We start from the raw sequence: 21599 nt of genomic DNA on the forward strand, positions 1-21599 counted from the left end.
GCCGGATCCTCCAGCAATTACAAGGAGAAACAGAGAGGTGGAGGGAAACCCCCAGACCGCAATTCAAACAAACTGTCAAAAATTATGATGATGATGGGGCAATGAGAAATGTCAACAGACTGGATGTTTGATGAGATTAAGGAACTGTAGTTTGGGGTTTTTAGGGATGCTATGATCTGGTATTTGGGTTTTTCATCTCCTCGAGATACATCCTGGAGTGTGACCGATGGAGGGATATGCTGAAGGGGGTTCGGAATAATGAGGCTGGGGGTGAGCAGCAGATGGGGACAGAGGTGGAGCCGGAAGGGTCCCCAGGGGACCAGCGGACATTCATCACACTCCTCTCTGGGCTTATATTTGTCTACAAGCTTCCAAAATAAAGACTGAAGAATCTCCGTGGCCTTATCACATCTGTGCAGGGTGGGTCCTGCCTGGTCCTGCCCCTGTCCCCGACCCCTCCTCTGCACTCCGTCCCCACCACCTCCTGGTTCCTGGGCTCCATCAGGCACACACCTCTTCTGGGGCCTGACCTCACTCTGTATATGAGTTTCCCGAAGCTGCTCTAACAAATCAGCACAAACATAGTGCTTAAAACAAGAGAAATTCACTCTTACCGCTCTGCAGGGCAGAGGTCGAAGATACAGGTGTGGGCGGTGCTGTGCTCCTTCCGGAGACTCCAGGGGAGAATCCGGACCCTGCCTTCCGCAGTCTCCATGGCCAGTGGTCCCCTCACCTTCAAAGCCACGCACAGCCCCTGGGCCCCCTCCGCTTCCCTCGACCGTCTCCTCTCTCCGCCTCCGAGCCTCCTGCCTCCCTCTTACGAGGACCCCGTGGTGATGCTGCCTCCACAAATAATCCACCATCCACCCCCAGCTCGAGACCCTTAGCGAATCCCATCTGCAAAGCGCCTTCTGCCGTGAGAGGGACCGCCGCAGGCCCCGGGTCAGCATGCGGGCAGCCTCGGAGTGTGTAACCTGACCCTCACCGCTCCCTCCACGTGAGCTGGCGGTTCCAAATGCTCATCTCCCGCTCACCATCCCAGCTGCCTCCCGGGCGCCAGCCCTGCAACTGCAGGTGACCATCATCCCAGCTGGGGACGGCCCGCGGTCGTCGGGGAGAAGACATTCCAAGGGCAGCCTCCCAGAGAAGGGAAGGCTGGACCTGGGTCCCAGAGCTGCCAGAAGTAGCTAGGGTCTCTCCCCACCAGCACACAAGTGTGCGTTGACATCTCCCATCTTCCCAAAAGGCCCTCCTGAGAGTCCACGCCTCCTCCAGGTCTGCTCATTTCTCTGAGCCTCTTCGGGGTACACACCTGTGAAGGATGGCTCCTTCTCGACTGCTGGAGGCTCCTTCCTGCCGTGCTTCCTGCCTCGCCCTGGCAATGTGTCAGCACCTCATCCCGCATGGACTCCGGGCCAAGGCCTCCTTCCCTTTTCCCAGCCATGCCCGTGCCCAAAGGGCTAGTGCCACCTGGACGTGGACGCCCCGCGGTTACTCATGTAGGGCAGCCCCCTGGGAGCACCAGCACCAAACATCCAACTCGGTCAGCACCTGGCATGGACCCTTGATCCCATTGCCATCTCAGTATAAACTACTATAATCAAAGACAGTGCTAATAACCCTAATAGCCGCCCCGACCCACCCGGGAATCACCACGTGTTCATGGTTCAACCAGAACGTGGGCCTTGTCCCCCCTTCCTCTCCTGCACCGAATTAATCAGGATGTCCCAAGGGCTTCTCTCCAATGGATGCCTCAATTCCACCTCTCCACACCGCCTTCTGCCCCTCAAATTCCAGGGCTCTGCTGACCGACGCCATAGCACTTTCAAAACTCAGCCACTTCTTACTAGAAGCCCCTTGATGGCAGAAGCCAATCACATACCCCCAGCCCCCGGTATACACCTGTCACATCCCCTGACCCGCCTGGGCCAGGGATGGACACTTGCTTGTCGGTGCCATCTAGGTTGACCATGTGGTCACACGGACAGTCCAGGTCACTCCTGTGGTCCCAGTGTAAGTATTGATCACGTCCCCGTCGCTCTCGGAAGGGTCCCAATTTAAGCAATAAGCTATGCAGGCATCTGCCTTGCGTGGCAAGCCTCTGGTGTGTTCTCTACCGAGTTTCCCAAGAACAAAGGTTGTGACCTGTTTGCACGTGTTTCTACCACCAGCATCCAGCACGGTGAATGTCACATAAACAAGCATTCACTAACTCCAAGGACGAACGCAAGAATAGCCCACTAGGAGACCGAGTATGCTGGAAAGAACTAAGTGACTCTTCGGGACACGAGTCAGTCATTCCCTCTCTGCAAGACATGAGGATCTCTGTGGCCTGTGGACCATTTAGCCTGAGCAGATTCCCTCGGCCATGCCTCCCCCAGCTGGGAGGGCCCGGTCGCTCACCTCCACACGTGTGGTTCAGCTTCCGGGGAGCCGAGGCCGGCGGCTCGGGGTCACAGGTGCACTGGGATGAGCCCTCCACGTTCGAACACCGCTCCCCCTCGGAGCAGGCAGTGAGTTCTTCGATGAAGCACTCGTCGACATCTATTGACAAGAGGAGTGGGTGAGACACTTGTCACAGCCCTAACCACCTTGTCATTCGCATTAACCTCCAGACGGGCGTCACACGGGCTGAAGAAGTGGCTCAGACAGTGGTCTCAGGGTAACTTCTGGAGCCCTGTCTTAGAGAGCCCCCGGGCCCGCCAGGTGTCCCTCCACGCAGGTGGCCCACGTCTCAGGCATGCAGCACCCCCACCTTGCAGCGCCATGTGCTGGGGGTGGGGGCACTGCTGCCACCAGCGAGTCTGAAGGGTCATGAAATGATGGGGTCTGAAACTCCTGCCCAAGCATAAACCTTGTGGACGGGCGGTGTTCTGGACCAGAAGGAGAAGGGAGCCGCCCCTGGCATTCAGAAGAGGCCTGTCACACGCCTCTAACAGGTGGACAGTCTGGCAGAACACCAGACCAGACAAGGCTGCTCCATGACCAGGATAAAGCACGACCAAGCAAGGCCACGTCACAGTTTTATCTAAGCCAGACAGGAAACACAGACACCGAATCACCTGCAAAACACCACCCCACTCGCTTGGCCGAAACGAGTGACTGTTAGTTCTTTTCCAGTTATGGCTTATCTTCGTGCTGGCGGTCCCCTCCTTCTAGACAAGATTTGCTGAGACGCCCAATCTTAGCATTGCATCCGCTCTCTGAGAGGGTTCGAACTAGAACAAAGCCCCACTTCCTTAGACCCTACCCAAACTGTCCTCCAGTAGACTGCCCGACCCCCACGACGAGATGGCCAGGCTCTCTGTCCGTGCATTCTCTCTCTCGCTGCCTCGGGTCATAAACCCGACTTGCTCGCTACAGGCGCCTGCCCGTGGTCTCCGACGGGGGCCTCATCAGAACAGACAAGATAGCCCCTTCCCTTACTGGCTCAGTCTGGTCTTCAAGAACATTTGTGGGTTTTTTGAAGGGAGTAAAATGCAATCACTGGAGTTTTCGCTGGGCTCCAGACCCTGGCACACCCCTTTTACGTGTGACCTTCGGTATTACAGAAGCTCCACCAGCAAGAGAAAATGTCCTCCCTCGGCCCAGGGAGCAGCAGGTGCAGCTTGGGCTGGAACGTTCCACGGGGCCCAGGCCTCTGCTCACACACTGTACAGAGCTGCTTTCAGCACAAGGGCAGAGCTGAGCCGTTGAGACCGAGGCCATGGGGCTCACAGCCAAAACTCTGTACTGTGTGGCCCTTTCCAGAAAGTTTGCTGACCCCTGACAAAGATCCCCCCCAAAAAAGAAGAAGACCAGGTAATTCCTTCGAGAAACAAGACCAGCTCTGTGTGGTTTACCAAGTTCAATGTCGTGCAGTTCTACTAAATGGGCCTCCTAGGGCCAAGGGTGTCCTTGGCGAAGGTGGGGATTGGCAGCAGGGAAGGTTAGGGACCCAAGAACTGAAGGGATGGCCATGTTCCAGTTGTTCTGGGACTTGCTCACCAGCGCTTGAGTGGAAGGGGAATCGGGGGTGGGACAGTGTGGAGGGGACCTGGAGGGAGCGAGCCAAGGGAGCGAGCTGAGGGAAGGGCGACGTGGGAGCAAAACCCTTCTCAGGGCGCCCGGATGGCTCAGTCGGTTAAGCGTCCGACTCTTGGTTTCGGCTCAGGTCATGGTCTCGGGGTCATGGGATCCAGCCCCGTGTTGGGCTCCGTGCTCAGCAGGGAAGTCGGCTTAAAGAATCTCTCCCTCTCCCTCTGCCCCCACCCTGCTTGTGCTCTCTCTCTCTCTCAAATAATCTTTGAAAAAGAAAACAAAAACCCCGTCTCAAAACCTTCACCTTGGAGCTTAGAGTTTCAACTTGAGTCAGAATGAGCTGAATACAGGTCCCCTCCCTTACCTGCCGGATCGTCCTTCCTGCAGCACCGCCCCGCCCCCCCAGCACCCCCAAGGAGGGGACCGAGGGAAAGCAGCACCTTGCGCCTGGATGTCGATCACGGCACAGACGCGCTTCACGACCTCGTCCAGCATCGCGGAGACATGGGCCGCGGGCACCGGCTGCCACAGGCCCAACAGCAGTTGTGACTCCATGGTGGAGGTGGCCCCGCGGGCCGACTGCAGGTGGTGGACAGCGGGGCGCAGCAGCTGCAAGGCGCTGGTGACCTGTGAGGCCAGAGCCGGAGCATCACTCGTGGGCGGGCACCCGTCAGACAGACAGGGAGCCTGCGGCCCGGAGAAGCAAAGACTAATTGTAAGCACGTGCGCATACTCGTGCTATTCTGCTCTGCAGGAAAGACACTCTGCGACGTGCCTCTGTCATCAGCCCAGTAGAAGTCCTACAAACCAGATTATAAATACTTTTGCAGTGTGATTGTCATGGGCTAAATCGCGGTCCCTTCAAAAAAAACCCGTGTTGAAGTCCTAATCCCCAGAACCTCGGAATGGGACCTTATTTGGAAATAGGGTCATTGCAGATGTCATTAGTTATGAGGAGGTCACTGGGGTGGGCGTTTGTCCAGTACGACTCGTGTCCTTCCACAAAGAAGAACTCTGGACACAGACACAGACCGGACACGTGCAGGAACGGGGCCCGGGAGGACCCCTCCCTGGCAGCCCTCGGCAGGAGCCCAGCCCACCCTCCCGCCGAGGGAGATGTGGAGTCAGGAGCGGGCAGAAACCACCGTCTCCTGTCCTACATGCCCGGGTTTTGCTTTCTGTTTTGTTTTTGAGGCTTAAAGATCTCTTTTCTCAATTCATACGAATTCTTCTTTGCCCATCCTGGTATCTCGAGATCCCAAGACAGTGCCGGCCCGGGGAAGCAGAAAGCAGTTTGGGGGGTGCTAGAGCCCGTCTCCCGGGGAGACCAGAAGCCCCCTCCTTCCGGGGGAGACCCAGCTGGTCAGGTGGGAGGCAGAACACGGCACCCAGGCTCCGGCCTCGTGGGAATCCCGGAGTCAGGGTGCCCAGCACCGGCCAGCGCGGGAGCCGCTGGGAGACAGGACCCCTGCGGGAGAGAACAGTCTGCCTGGAGGAGCAACACGTAGGAGCATGAGGAGGAAAGGGGGACCCGGACAAAAAATTTAAATTACCAACAACCGCAACTCAGAGCTTGCATTGTCGGCACGGCTGTAAGCTCCTTACGTGTACTGTTTAAACCGCAGAGCCCCTGTCTCAGGCGGGAGGATGATTAACCCGATTTAATGCAGGTATCTGAGGCCCAGAGAGGTGAAGTCACTTGCCCAAGGTCACACAGGGTTGAGCAGCCAGGGCAGCCTGGCTGCAGAGCCGTGTTCTGACTGGCCAATCGGGCAGCCCCAGCCCCTCAACAAGCCAAAAAGAGACAAAAATCCCTTCCAGTTGGGACAGTTAAGGAGGCTTCCAGGGGAAGGTGACGTTTTGGAACACCTGTCTAGCTGCTTTCCTGGACGGCCCAGACAAGGTGAGTGTGAGTGCCGCCGGTCCTGGGGCTGTCCCCGCCCATGGGCCACACATCAAGGAGGGGCCCCACTGGGACTGACACTGTGACCCCCAGGCACAGATGGGACACGTCTATGGGCTCTAAAGGTCATGAGGGACCAGCCACATCATGTGCCGGGCTCAATGCAGAAGGAAAACGTGGGGCCCCTTGTCCAAGAATTATTCAACACGTCACGAGGCGGCAGCTGAGCATCAAGCCAAGAGTGAGGCCCTTCTATTCATGGGGTGACTGCACGGGTCACTCACCCACGAAGCCGGTCCCCCCGGGAAAGCCGCTCGGCGGGGATGAGGAGCCAGGCCCTGCCCGCCGCGGGGGTCCCGGCACGCGTGGCCCCGTGCAGCATAGGGGGGGCTCCCGTGAGAAAGCTCTGCTGAGCTGTGTCCACCGCGGGGGCTCTCCCCTCAGGGGACATGCGGCCACATCTAGAGACAGTTCTGGTTGTCACAGGGGCGCGTGTTTCTGGCTTCCTGTGTGTGGAGGCCAGGGTACTGTGGAAACCCTGTGAGGACAGGCCCGCAAGCAAGAGCCACCCAACCCCAAATGCGGACCGTGCCGAAGCGCAGAACCCGCATCGAGAGGCCCCCGCCCGGCACGTTCCGGGAGGCCTGCCGACTTCCACGGGGCGGGGGCTGGAACCTCAGGGATCTTGAGTGAAGTTCGCGAGGGCACAGCTCTGGGGCCTAGGCCGTCTACACCGCGGCACCTTCTCTTGAAACTAAAAGATCCCGGGTTTTAGCACACAACACTGCTACCTCAGAACAACCAGGCCGCACGCTGCCACTCATTGCCACTTACGGCACCTAAGTCGTACCTCTTTACGGCTTTTTTTTTTTTTTTTTTTTTTTAAGTTAAGAATTCACGTTCGGTTCCGAGTCAGCCATGTCGGGGTCACTTGTGGAAACCCCGCCTCGACCCTCGGTTCCCACCCAGTGCCTCCACCTGAGTCAGCCCCGGCGGCCTGCCCTTTCCTCCCCACCTACCATGGAGTGCAGAAGCCGCATGTGGTCCAGGAGTCTGGGGTCCACCTCCTCGAGCTCCTTGAAGTCCATTTTTACCAGGACAGTCACCCGGTACCAGAAGGTCACAGGGCTCTCTGGAGCTGCATGAGGACACACTGTGATGAGCTACAGGCCTGGGACAGGCTGGGGCCAACAGAAGGTCATATAAAGAAATCCGCCACCAGGGACAGTGTGGGACACTTGCCCCAACTGCCACCCCTCCCTTCTCTTACGTTATAATATATATATAGCCCTACATACACCAGATAATATTATACAGAGAGTACACCAGATAATGTAGTGTGTACAGTAGGATTGAACGTACGCTATTACTTTGTACTATACGAATACATACCCTGCTGATACTGTAACATTATAACATCTATCACATATGATATATATACAATATTTAAAAGTATTTCCCTAGTTCTGAACCCTGACCATCCCGTCCTCCTGGGAGCAACCCACGGTCAGTGGCAGAACTTTCCAGACCAGACAGGTGCATACTGAGGGCCAGGCTGCAGATCTGCCAAACCAGTGTCCTGCAGGAGCCCCCAGCCACCATCTCTACGTCTCCCCGCCATGACACAGCTCAGCTTCCGACGGGCACCCCCTGAGCCCCTGGGCTTCTCCAGCACACCGGGGAGATCTGAGTCACTGCTCTTCCAAGAATAGCCTCCTTCCTCGGGACCCCCGTGAGCAGTCCTCCCTGAGATTTCAGTGGCCAGATGTGGACAAAGACATCGCCCAGGAGTGGAACGCGCCCGTGCACGCGGCTGCAGGCTCTCTGTAAAATGGAGCTGCTGCTTCTGGAAACCCACCCACCCCGCCCTTCTCCCAGACCAGGGCTTCAACCCTACCTCGGAGGTCAGGAGCCACGCAGTGGTGGCCCCGGGATGAGGGGCAGCACTTCCGAAGTCCCGGGCAGTCTGTGTCCAGCACGCAGGGTGAGGCGGGTGCTCCGAGCCCCACCATCGGGCAGACCCCAGGTCTCGAGGCAAACTCCCTGGACCGATTCAGGGCTGGGGGGGGGGAGTGATTAGCAATCAGTGACGCTGGCCACAAGCAGTGGTGTTCCCGACACTGGATTCCATCTGCGGTTCTTGGAGACACGCAGCACCACCCGCGCAAGGTCCATGTCCTGGGCTGGGCATCGCCTTGCCATGTCCTGCAGAGCAAACCATCCGGGGCCGGGTGCTCTGACTTTAATGTAGTCTAACCATCTTTCCTGGGAGGAGGACGGTGTGAGCTGGGGTACTGGGTGTCCCCTTCTTTCTAGGCCAGGTACAGGGGCTCCACCCCGTCTTAGAGACCCCCTTGCTGCTCTGTATCCCAATAGCTCACTCACTCACTCATTCAATATTTATTGAGCACCTACTATGTGCCAGGCACATGCTAGGTGCCCAGCAGCCAGCAGTGGGCCAGAGGCAAAGTGCCCCCTCCAGGACACTTAGATTCCAGTGGACAAGGCCAGTATGCACATAGACCTACAGAAACTAGGCCTGGGAGTGGTGGAGACATGATGGGCTTTTGAAGAGAAGGGCTTCTGGGGACTGAGATGCAGCAAACTAACGGAGAATCCGCGGGCTCAAGGGGACTGGCCGGGAGTCATGGTGCTGGCGTTCAGTGTGGTGGAAAGCTCAAGAGCAAGAAGAACCTGACCCTGGGGAAGCCAGGGTGCCTCCCTCAAGGTGGGGCACTCTGCTGGGGGCGCTCCCGTGGCTGGACCCGCGGCAGTGTGCGGGGCTGCATGCCCAGAGGGGCAGCTGGGCTCAGGGCAGCAGGGGATGAAGGAGGCCCAGCAGCGGAGAGCTCGAGGAGGCTGGGGGCAGCAGGGAAGGGCACAGGTGTCTGAGGAAGGGCCTGTGTGATCCACAGCCTTCCTGTCGCCCACACCGGGGATGAGGGCTCCAGCTACCTTGGGTGTCAGGCAAGTGCATGCAGCTTGGCCCAGATTCATCTAAAGCCCCACACCCTACCGGACCTTTGGAAGTGCCATTCCATGCCCTCCAGACTCCGGGGAAAGCAGAGGAGGTCATCAGGTGACCACGCTGTGCAAACATCCCACAAGGGTGGGGAAGGTTAGCCCCTGCGAGACGCCTGGGGTCCCATGTGGAAGGGAATCGGCAGGGGCTGCAGTCCCAGGGACAGCCCCCTGGGTCCGCCATGATCTGCAGAATGCTCCAGACAGACAGAAGGCAGGGCCCCTCCTTGTGCTGGGAGCACATCACCCAGGGCAGCTGTGCCAGCCAAGGAAGGGAGGAGAAAGCCAAAACTGCCCAGAGAAGGAGAGTCTGCGTTCACTCTTCTCATGGAACTAGGCCAGTGTGACCCACACTGCTGAGCGAAGGCTTGACGTTCAGCCTCAATACCACTTCCTCTCCATGCCGTCCGTGGTTCCCTCACCACTTCCCAGTCAGCCAGGTGGCTGTTCCAACATCTAAAAGTCCTGGAGACATCGCCACGTTGGGGCTGGCTCTGGGGGCATGGAGCTCCGGCGGGTGGTGCAGCCCGGGATCCTCGCTGGGGTGGAAATGCCCGCATCCCTGTAGGGCCACCCCTCAGGGACCTCAAGGTCATTGCCTTCCCTCCCATCGTAAAAACCAACAGGCCAAGGAGACATGAGATTAGATGTAAGGTGGGCTCCTGGGACAGAAAAATGACACTAGGGAAAAAAAAAGTAAAATCCAAATAAAGTGTGAGGTTGAACTAACAGTGATGCACAATGTGGGTTCCTTCATTGGGGCAGACGTGCCATGGTAACGGAAGGCGCCACCATCAGGGGCGCCGGGCAGGGGATACGGGGACCGTCTACTGTCTCTGCCACCTCTCTGTAAATCTGCAACTACTCTAAACTAAGAGGTTTATTTAAATGAAAAGAAAATACAGGCCACCAAGAAAAACTGGCTTCCAAAAATGGTTGCCCGATCACAACAGAAGTGATTTCAAGTTAAAGTTCATCTTAATGTAGCTGCTGCTGGCCCTGCCCCTCCGTCCTTGGAGCCCAACTGCTTACTGAGAGCCCAAGAGAACAGTCAACAGTTCCAACTTGGTAGAAAGTCAAAAATCTGCTTCTCCTTCCACAAACTCAGCACAAACAATGAAACAGGACTGCCCAGTGCCTGACAACCCAAGGTTGGTCACAGGTCAACGAGATGGCCCGGAAGTTTCCGTCTGGACAGCGGCACTCAAGTCTCTCCCCAGGCCTGGGAATCTGACTGGCTCTGGAATCATCATTCCCGCCCCCAATCCTTCCCCAAAGGGGTGCTGGTCACCCACTGGGGGAGCCTCCTGGCCCCCTGGGGTCCCGGGCTCGCCCAGATGATGAGCCTGCAGAAACCTGGGCTGTCACCGCAGTGAGTGAGTATCGGCTGGGACGCTCCTAGGAATTCATCATGAGTGAATCATGCCCCCCGAGCTCAGCAGTGTTTGTACCATACGATACTCATCACGGTGGTATTTATACTAATGAAAAGTTGGAAGCAACTAGACATTCAGTGGTAGGGGCTTGCTTCATCAAGGGGCTATATCTACGCCTATGACGTAACGTCCTGTGGCCATTAAGCCATGCCGCTCATAAAATCTATTGACAGGAACGGTGTTCCAGAGGAATTGCTAAGTGGGAAGAATATCGTACAAAGAATCGGGTCAGAGCGACCACGCGTTTCTAGAATGCCTGCCCTGCACGGGGACTAAGGAGCATATCGACAGTGGTCATGCATGGGCAGTGGGCGCACGGCTGATTTCTCTTTGTTCTTTTCTGTGTTTCCAGAGTTTCTGCCTGGCTCATGTAATTCACTTTTGTAATTGTATTGACGATACATTGAAATGAAGTAATGTGTGACTTATCATTGTTTCCCCAATGCTGGACTTTTAAGAAAACAAAAATGGAAAAAGTCCTCTATCTAGACTGAAGAGAACATCACACGTGTACTCATAACGGTCTTCCCTTTTTAGAAGGTCGGTTGCTGAGTGGGAGGGGACAGGAGCCAGCCAGCTTGGGGGTTCACGGCTGCCTGTGGGGAAGAGTGCCAGCCGAGAAAACCCGTTGCCAAGATGCAGGTCGCGCCCCACTTGGAGGGAAGAGGACCCTCTGCCCTCCCGTCCTCCCCAAATCCCCAGGCTGTGCCCTGTGGCTACCCCAGGCGCTGGCCCCTGTCTCATTCTGTGCAAATCAAGCAGCAGGTCTAAGGGCACTTAGAGAGACTTCTCACTTCCCGTTCCAGAGAGCCAGCCCGTCGCCCTGCACCTGTGACCAAGCTTTGATCAAAGGAGCTGAGCACGGCGTGAGGAGGGCGGGGCCACCACACAGAGGCCCCATGGCAGCTGTGGTGTCACATGGGGCCCTGGCACCAAGCAGGGGCCTTCCTGGGAAGAGGCCCAAGCTCGGTGCCCCTGCCCCTCCCCCACCCCACCAGCGCCCCCTTCCTCAAATGCCACAAACTGAATCTGACCTGGGGTTGGGGAGACCCAGCCCAGGTCTGTGCCACCTTGGTCAAGACACCTGCCCACCCCCAGGTCTGTGACCCCATCTGCATGGGGGGGGGGGTCCCGGCCATCTGACCCAGAACCTGCCCGGCTGGCCTGTCATAAAGGACGCACACAATCAAGGTCCTCTTCTCCTTCGTTCCGGGCTCCTGGCCACCTCCTCTCCACACGGCTACTAGAACGACTCTCTAAGGGCCGGGGGCGACCCCCACCCCCACTTAGCCACCTCGGAGGGGACTCTCATTTTCTGGCTCCCCGTGTGTGCCCCGCCACAGCCTCGCCCTCCCTACCCCAGCCACACCAGCAGTTCCCCCAGAGAGCCCTGCCCATGGGAGTCTCTAACTAGAATGTTCTGGGCCTCTCCACACCTGGTGAGTTCCTAATGAAAGGTACCAACACCCCGAAAGTGGGGTTGACATCCCCCGAGAGGCATTTCCTGGGGGGCTGGCTTGTCGAGGGCAAGAAAGATGAGCAGCTGGTGGCGGGGACGGGACGCCGGGCCTCCCCGCCCGTGAGAGCTCGCCGGTTTAGCACAGCGGGGCAGCAGCCTGACAGGATGGCGCCAGGCAGCGCGGGGGGGCTGGGGGGGCCCAGGCGCTCCAGGGGCTCCTCTGGGCAGGTGCCCTCACTAGTCAAGTGACCCCACAGCAGCAGCGAGCAGGTGGGAGGAGAGTGGCTTCACAGGTGAAAATGGACAGGACCGGGCGGCCCCCACCTTCTACCCCGGATCCTGACCCTCCACGCCAAGGTGCGCGGCCTGAGTCCTCCCCAACACCAGGACCCCCACCAGCCCCAGGAAGAGAGGTGCTCCCAGGCAGTGCTTCCTTGGAGACAGGGAAGGTGGAAAGGGGGCCAGTGTCCGTACGGGAAGGGACTCCTTCGATCCAGGCCCTGGCAGGACCCCAGGGGAAGCCCCGCCCTGCAAGGACCCCCTCAGGGAACCTGTGGTAACACGGGGCTGGCAGCAGGCTGTGGGCCCTGAGGTTCGTATTGGTGACGGCGCCTCTTGGTGACAGTGGTGTCATTTTAACGCTCATCTCTGTGTGCGGCTCTCTGAACTGGGTCGGTGGGATGCGTCACCAGCTCTGTCCTCTGTGAGGTGGCTTCGGGGGCCTGAGAAAGGCATGCTCGGGATGACTCAGGGCGCCAAGCCCACACTGCCTTCTGCAGGGGCTGCACCAACTACATCCTGTAGCCGCAGGGTGGGGAGGCGGCTGGCACCCCTCGTGTGCAGCGTCCTGGCCTTGGGCCCCCTGGGGACGGGTCATGTGGGATGCCCCTCCCGGACCCCTGGATGGTGGCTTTGTGCACTCTGCAGGCAGCAGCCTTCCTTTCTAGGGGTGGCCCCTGGAAACTCACTGGGGCCACACCCGTCCCACTTCCCCTCCCTGACAGGGTGGGGGCAGGGAGACCTTCTGGCGGCTCAGAAACTCATTTTAGATCTGGTATTGACTCAAATTTAACCACCACCACCACCCACACCCACACACATGCATCCTTTCCCCTGGAAGAGGTCTTCTGGAAAGTTCCCTCCATGTCAAGAGGCTCAGCCCTGAACGTTGCAAAGCCCAGCCCCCCTGGCCTCACACACTTGGCCGGGGACAGCCACACTGGTCTCCCGGGCAACTGGCTCAAGCATCTTCCGAACAGCCCTGAGGAAGGAAGAGGACCCAGGGGAATCTTGCCCTCTCTTTCACACATGGGGGCTCAGATTAGGATTTCAGTTGAAGGAAGCATTCCACTGCAGCTTTTAAAAAGAAAAGATCACCAATACAGAAGAGTTTGCAATGCTGGTTCTCAAACTCAGCTACGTGTTCAAAGCGCTCGAGACCGTTAAAAAAACACCCAGTGCTCCAGCTATGCCCCAGGCCAATTCCATCACCTTCTCTGAGGACCGCATCCACGCATTAGCATCTTTAAAGCCCCCCAGGGGCTTCGGTGTGCGGTCAGGCCTGAGAACCACTACTCCAAGGCACAGGTTCCCAAAGGGGGCCCCAGAGCATCAGGACCAGCTGGGAGCTTGCACTCCACCCTGACCCGCTGGTCCCGAGGTCTGGGGCCGGGCCGGAGATCTGCGCTTGCACAAGCCCTCCAGACGATCCTGATGCGCGCTCTAGCTTGAGAAGCAATGTTCCAGAAGGGTTAAGGGTGCGAACAGTGCCTGTCCTGAGTCTCATCAGGGGTCCCGGGTCCCCCGCCCGCCGGCCGCCCCGGACTCACGCAGGACGCAGTAGAGGCCTAGCTGCTCATAGCCCGCGCAGCAGTCGGTCACGTTCCTGGACTCGGGGACCTCCACAGCCACATACTGGGTTCTGTAAACCGTCTTAGGGCACCGCCTCCATGGGATCCACCCGCCGCAGGGAGTGTAGATCACGTGCGATGCCTGGACAGCCCCCACCTTCTGGATGCTTCGGGTCACGCTGTAGTTGCACAGCTGGAAGCTCAGCAAGGAAAGGCCTTTTTCTACGAGGGGGTGGGAGGAAGGATGGAGGAAAAACAGCGAAGAAGAAAACGCCGGAATCAAATCGATAGAAGGGGTTCTGGGCCGATCTTCCACTTCTGCAAGAGCAACGGAGGCCAGCAGCGCCTCCAGCATATGCCCACCGGCCCGCTGAGAAGTCAGGTAATCGTGTGAACTCGGAGGAGTCAAGGGTAAACAGGGACCTGCACGCTCAGAAGTCCTCTCTGCAGAGCCTGGAGTTGCCCCCCCACACACACAGCTGGCGGGCTGACGGTGCACTAAAGACGTGGAGGGCAGGGACCAAACATCTGGGGCTCGTGTCCTCGTTTCCTGCACCCTGTTCCCCAACCCTGCTGGCTGGAGAATCCTGCGCATGCCTCTGAATCTCCCCGAGCCTCAGGCATGTCACACATGAAATGAATCCGCAGCCATTCCCTCAGCAAATATATATGAGGGGCTGCTACGAGCCAGGCTCAGGTGCAATGGCAGCCTTTTTGGGAATGAGGAGGAAGGTAAATAAGCAATACCTCGAGCACACATGAAAGTTTCTAGACAGTAAAGCTCAGTCTGACAAGGACAGCTGTTGTCAGAGAGGAGAGCACAGTGCCCCACCGAGGACGACGTCCACCTGCCCGCTGGGTCCCTGTGTCTCTCACCTGGAGCCCGATTGCTATGCACAGACGCCCACGGCCCCCGCCCCTTTGTCAGTCTGATCGCTGGGTTCTCAAGACCCCGAGGCACCCCCTACCTTCACCAGCCTGGGGCGTCCCCGTCTGCCCACGGAACCTCTGTCTCCTCATGTAGCAGGGATTATCATGGGCTGAATCATGTCCCCACCCACCCTTCTAAAATTCATGTGTTGAAGTTCTGGAAATAGGTGTTTGCAGATATCATTAGCTGAGATGAGCTTATACTGCAGTAGGGTGGCCCCAATCCGTTATGCCTGGTGTCCTTACAAAAGGGGAAATTTGGACAGAGACAGGCACACAGGGAGGGCGACGTGGGAAGACACAGGCAGAGATTGGAGAGATACCGCCAGCAACCAAGGAGCGCCCAGATTGCTGGCAAACCCCCAGAAGCTGGGGGAGAGGATGGAGCAGATTCTCAGTCACAGCCTCAGGAGGAACCAGCCCTGCCCACACCTTGATCTCAGACTCCTGGCCTCCAGAGCTGGGAGGAGATAATCTCGCTCCTGAAGCCCCAGCCTGGTGGTGCTGTGCTAAGGCAGCCCCAGGGAACCCCCGGGAACTCAGGCTGTGCAGCCAGCCTGGGGCTCTCGGTGTAGGATAAAGGGACGGTTTGACTGTCCTTTACACTATCAGATACTTAACCTCTGAGCGCTCGGCTTTATGAAACCGTACCGCCACGGGGTAGGCCCTCCATATTATAGTGTGTACCCGCAGTGAGAAGCTGGGCTTCTGGAATGAGCTTTGAGACAGAAATCATCTGCATCCCCAACACCAGGACGGCGCCCCAAAGACGCTGTCCTTCGGTTTCACAGCATACCACAAGTGTGCAGAAAGCAAGACTCTGGGGGCTGGCGACCCCTGGGAGAAGAGGGGCTGAGCCAGCCCTCCAGCCCAGGCTGATGAGGGGCCTGCAGCCTTACTCTGGGCGGAACATGGGGCTGGATCCAGCGCCCGGAGCAAGCCCACTCCAGAGCCACGTGAGCCACGTGCCTGCCTCCTGGTCAGCACTGCAGTGGCAGAGCCTCTGGCAGAGGAGAGAGCCTGCTGCCCCTCCTCACCAAAGGGGTGCTGTGGCGAGGAATGCGGAGGCCTCGTACCCGGGGCAGAGCAGCAGAAACCAGCTTCCCAGGCCAGGTAATGGCCCAGAGCTTGGCTATCACGTGGATGAGGGACTGGAGAAGTGGCCATGGTGAGTGTCGCCACTCACTGAGTAATGATGGGACAGTGCCCAACAGGACAAAGCCCAAGGCTTCCTGCACCGAGAAACCGGGAAGGTGGCTCTAGACTTTGTTTTGCATCTTAACCTAAGAGGAGATGCTAACTGCTAATGAAGGTTACATTTCTCAGCCCCTGGGGAGCCCGGGTCTCCATCTGATCATGACAAGGTCCCAGCTGAGCATCAGCAGAGCCCTCCTGTGCATAAAAGTGCATGCGGGCATACACACACACACGCACGCACGCACGCACACGCGCGCACACGCACACACATACACACGCGTGCACACATATGCACACGCACACATATGCACGTGTGCACACATATGCACACGTGCGCACGCACACACGTGCACACACATACACACATACACACGCGCGCGCGCACATACATACACAGAGACACACACATACACAGAGACGCACATACATACACATACATACATATGCACACATACACACACATATACACGCGCACGCACATACACACACAGAGACACACACACGCACGCACACACATAACACATACACACACACGCACATACACACACAGAGACACACACATACACACACACGCACGCGCACACACCTCCACTGAAACTATGCTGGGGATCTGTTTGTTGTGTTTTGATTTTTGCATTCCTCTGGAGGCCACCAGGTGCTCTCCAAGCCTGGCTTCTTGGCAGAGACCAGAGGAGACACCTTACAGCAGATCCTCCCATTCTATGAATCCTTCCAAGGAGCCATCAGTGTGGGGGTCCGGGGTCCTGGGTTCTGGTCTCAGAGGCGGGAATAATGCTCTGGAGTGAGCCTGGTCCTGGGGTGAGAAGATCCACATTCACACCAGCTCCCCAAACACCAGCTTTGCGATTCTGAGCACGTTTCATGCCCTCCCAGTGACCCCACCTTGTCATCTGTCAAATGCTAACTACGTCCTGGAATTAAGTAAATGAAACTGTCTGGAAAGGCAGTCCCTGGCACGAAGGGCAAGAAGCTGGGTAACCCCGACGCAGCCCTGAGCGCTCTGCTCCCCGTGTCCCCACAGACACAGCGAGGGGTTCGAGGGGGACCTCCTGACCACTTCTCGTACACGTTGCCCATCTCGCGGGAAAATCAAGCGAAAGAAATCACAAACCAAAATTCTGCCTGCAGGGGAAGGAATCTCTAAACCAGTGCTAAACTGAAGTTGACTGTAGAAACAGAGTGGATTTGTGTGAATTCCCAACGGAATAAGACAGATTTCAAAGGGAAATGATTGCAAAGGTTTGCCATCTCGGGTCTCTGCAGTCCAGGGCTTCAGAAACCTGACATGCTCTCAGCGGGAACGTGGGCCTGGCGAAGGCTCTGGGCAGGTGCCCTCACAGGGTCCGTCACGGCCCTGTTGGCCACTTTTCACCTTCATGTACCAAGGAGGACACTGGGGCTGGCGGACCCCAGGGGAGGGGGTCCACTTCACAATCCTGAGCCTGCCTGACAGGGGAAGAAGGTCCGAACCAGGGCCCACGGCAAGGGTCACCCTGGCGGAAATTCAGCCTGGGGCGAGTCCCTGACCGCTCTGGGTCTCCCTCCCCTTCCCCGAAAGTAGGGGACTCCAACGCTCTGAGACTCGGGAGACTTTGATTCTGAGTCTCTAGAAACTCACTACTCGGCGTGACCTGCGGGTCTGCAACGCCCGCACCGCCGGCAGCAATGCAGAGTTCCAGGCCCCACCCCAGACCCGCTGACTCAGAATCTGCATTTGAACTCCCCTGACCCCCCACTGACTCGGAAGCACACACACACACACCACCTCTTCTGTGGTTACCAGAATGTTTGGTTACCAGATGGAACAACGTCAACTCTCAGAGCAGACGCATCTTTGCAGGGCCGCCGTCCCCACAAGACCTGCTCCCCGGGAGCCCCCTGCCCCTCCGGCATCACCCACGCCGGGCTCCAAGCCCTCACCTGTGAAGCCGCTGGCCTGGCTCGGGCCCGCCGCTCTGACCAGAGCCAGCAAGGCCAGCTGGAGGGTCCTGAGCATGGTCCAGCCGAGGTAGCGCGGCCCTGGGCCTCCCCAGAGCAGCCAAACAGAGGGGCCTGGAGAAAGAGCCCTTCTGTCCCCGGTGCCGCGGGCGGTGGTGATGGCTTCAGAGCGTGTGCTCCAAGGGAACCGGCCCTTATGCCTGCTCGTTAACACCTGCCACCACCACGGCCGTGTCCCTCAGGGAACCCGCGGCGCACAGCCCATTCTCGCTCCAGACAGATGGCATCTTTCAGGAAAGGTGAGCACCCAACTAGCAGGCGGCATCGCTAGGTCCCATCTCGTTGTTACGCAGAAAGCCTGTTTCAGACCCAAATCTGACTCCCTCCATCGAGTACAAAGTATTCTCTTTCCTTATCGTCCAAACTGGCAGGAGAAAACAGCACCACATCAAAGTGGATTCAGAAAAGCATCCTTCACACAGTCGGACAATCCAGATCAAAGCCGTCAGAATGTTCATACCCCTCCACCCCGCGACCTCCTCCTGGGGTCCCAGAGAGGTCCGTTCCTCGTCAGCATCTAGCACGGAGAAGCGTCGAAGTGAGCCATCACGGGAGAATGGGGACGTAAATCACTGCAGAGCATCAGAAGCAACGTCACCCAGACGCAGCTCGCCATGCGGAGGGGGAAACTATAAAGTCCACACAGTCCCTCGTCAAGTTCCATCTCCGTGAGCAACGACTCTGTGCGCTTCCGTGAACGCGGGCACAAGCCAGAGAGAGCCCCGGGAATGAAAGGGAAACCGTGCGGGTGATGGGGTGACAGGTGCTTTATGTTTGATGTATGTGGCCCCACGTCACAGGTGACACGGATTGTACATTTCTAGTCGGGGGTGCCTCCCTGTTCCTCTGCTGGGTTGGCTTTCATGGCTCGGTACTCAAAGCAGGGCGCATTTCTAACCTGAGATGAAGATCTCACTCGTTCTACTGAGAAAACTTTCAAATAAGGTAACAAAGATCCAGCTTGGCTGTAGGGTTCACAAGAGTTATTCCCTTGTGCTCCAAATACAAAACAGTCCTTCCAGAAGGGACCTTCGAGCCTAACTCCCGCAGCGACGTTGCTACGTCTTTTATCCTCAGTAGAGTAACCTGTAAGATGACGAGCGGCTGCATTTGCAAGTTTAGTGGTTAAACGACAGATGCCAGGACAAGAGGAAAAAAACAAGGACCCTCAGCACAAGGGTCTTGGAAAGTCAGTAACGCAGGCTTGACTCACAAACTGTGTTGTGATTTATATAAAAGCAGTTTCAATAAGAGAAGAATACATTTTAAAGCTATAACATATTATTCAAGAAAACAGACTTTAATCAACACTAACAATAAACAGGAAAGTATTATAATTTAGGTCAACCTGAACATTTAAAAATAGATGAATCTGTATTGCAACATTCTATTATTTCTTAGAACTTTTGCTATTATAATGTATGAATACTTCTATAAAGTATGAAGGTGCAATTAAGGATAATATTATTGCAATTGGTTCTGCGCCCTATTTTCTCTCATCTTGAGAACCACTCTAGGAAGTAGGTCCCTTATCCCCATTGCTTGGATAAAGAAACTGAGGGTCAGAGAGGTTGCATAGCCAGTGACTGGGAGATTCAATCCTGAGGCCCAAATTCTTCGCACTCCACTCCACCCCCTGTCTGGTCATAGTTCCAACCAAGAGAACATCCAGCCCAACACACAAGAGAGCAGAGCCAGGTCAAGACTTCTTTCCAGTAGAGCACTTGATGCTGGTTTGGAATCGTCCATAAAACGTTGTCATAACATGCTTTCCCTTTATATTAAAATTCACATGATTATGGGGCGCCTGGTGGCTCAGTCATTAAGCGACTGCCTTCGGCTCAGGTCATGATCCCAGGGTCCTGGGATCGAGCCCCTCATCGGGCTCCCTGCTCAGTGGGAAGCCTGCTTCTCCCTCTCCCACTCCCCCTGCTTGTGTTCCCTCTCTAGCTGTCTCTCTCTATCTGTGTCAAATAAACAAATAAAATCTTTAAAAAAAAAAACTCACATGATTAAAAAAACTCTCAAAATTGACCGTCTGGGGCGCCTGGGTGGCTCAGTTGGTTAAGCGACTGCCTTCGGCTCAGGTCATGATCCTGGAGTCCGGGGATCGAGTCCCGCATCGGGCTCCCTGCTCAGCGGGGAGTCTGCTTCTCCCTCTGACCTTCCTCCCTCTCATGCTCTCTGTCGCTCATTCTCTCTCTCTCAAATAAATAAATAAAATCTTTAAAAAAAAAAATTGACTGTTTCTAGCTTGGCCCTCCCTCCGCCTCCTTTCCTTACAAGCACACAAAGAAAAACATGTGTGTTGTTTTAACTTCATCCACAGTGAGGTATTTCCCTCTAGTTCTTATTTATGCATATTTTTCTGTATGATGGCCGCAGGGTTTTTCCACGTTTCTTTTCCATGTAAATGCTCTGAGGAGAAAATAACCCTGCACGGTAACCCAGTGGGGAGAGGAACATCCCTCCAGGGCATCAAGCTCGTCACTTCCAAGAAGTGTCCGATCCTGTGTCCATCTGGCAAAGAGCCCCCCAGGCTCCCTCTCCTCACGCAGGGTCTCCGTGCAGAAAACCCAGCATCTTGCTCAACGCAGTCTCCATGAACTGGGGATCTGGGGGAAGCCGCAGGGTACAGTGGTACTCATTCACACACATACTCACTCATGTGTGCACACAAACACCCTCACACTCACGGTCATGTGCACAGACAGGCACACTCATGCGCACACATTCGTTCTCACATGTGCACACTCACTCATGCATCCACAGTCGGGTGTGCGTGTATAGTGCAGACGCTCACATGCTTGCACACTCACATTCTTGCCTGCGTGCATGCACACACTCACACATGCTTGCAGCTCACACTCTCGTGTGTGCGAGTACAGACATGCTCAGCTGCTTTCACACTCACACACTCATGTGTGCATGCACACACTCACACTTGCTTACAGCTCGCACTCTCTTGTGTGCGAGTACAGACATGCTCAGCTGCTTGCACGCTCACACTCGTGTGCATGCACACACTTGCTTACAGCTCACACTTTCATGTGTGAATACAGACATGCTCAGCTGTTTGCATGCTCACACATTCATGTGTGCATGCACACACTCACACTTGCTCACAGCTTGCACTCTCGTGTGTGTGAGTACAGACATGCTCAGCTACTTGCACGCTCACACTCATGTGTGCATGCACACACTCACATGTGCTTGCAGCTCACACTCTCATGTGTGTGAGTACAGACATGGTCAGCTACTTGCACACTCACACACTCATGTGTGCATGCGGATGCTCACACACACGCACGAACACACAGGATGAGGATGGGCTTCCTGTCCCTGGAGCCTGTCTCCGCAGACATGAACCATGTCTCTGCTCTCAGTGACGGTGTCCGAGCTGGGCTCTGCCTGCCCTGTCCACCTGCAAGAGGAGGGTGAATGAGCTGACCTCAGAAGGGTCTGAGTTGTGGTCCTGCCCACAGCAGACTCTACTACAGAATTATATCTGTCATTACCCTACAGGCTAAAATGGATGTGCCCCCAGCACTGTCCTGGGACATGGTTATCGTGTCCCAAGGGACAGATGTGAGTAGCTACGGGAGAGGGGCTCATGACAGTGGTCTAGGGTGGGGACGACATGTGTGGCATCGCTCCCGGCTCACAGCCCCTTTCCTGGAATCCTGCTCAATGTGCAGCCTTGGCAATGACCACCTACCAGGTGAGCAGGCCGGGAGGGGCCTCAGGCTGGGGGTGGGGGCGTG

The 21599-nt window shown here is 56.7% G+C and overlaps 1 protein-coding gene across 1 annotated transcript in view; it reads right to left on the reverse strand.

Annotated features, from left to right (window-relative positions):
• Nucleotides 1–17833, reverse strand: part of UMODL1 (uromodulin like 1) — a 66276-nt gene extending 48443 nt beyond the window's left edge. Inside the window, exons 1-7 of the mRNA XM_021679167.1 lie at nt 17758–17833; nt 13669–13911; nt 7821–7982; nt 6943–7061; nt 4461–4647; nt 2412–2544; nt 1035–1042 (exon numbers count right to left, since the gene is read on the reverse strand). Of these exons, the coding sequence (XP_021534842.1) occupies nt 1035–1042; nt 2412–2544; nt 4461–4647; nt 6943–7061; nt 7821–7982; nt 13669–13911; nt 17758–17833 (928 nt within the window). The remainder of the gene's footprint in view (nt 1–1034; nt 1043–2411; nt 2545–4460; nt 4648–6942; nt 7062–7820; nt 7983–13668; nt 13912–17757) is intronic.
• Nucleotides 17834–21599: the final 3766 nt, after the last annotated feature.

The sequence above is a fragment of the Neomonachus schauinslandi genome, chromosome 1 (genome assembly GCF_002201575.2).
Source record: "Neomonachus schauinslandi chromosome 1, ASM220157v2, whole genome shotgun sequence".
Lineage (NCBI taxonomy): Eukaryota > Metazoa > Chordata > Mammalia > Carnivora > Phocidae > Neomonachus > Neomonachus schauinslandi.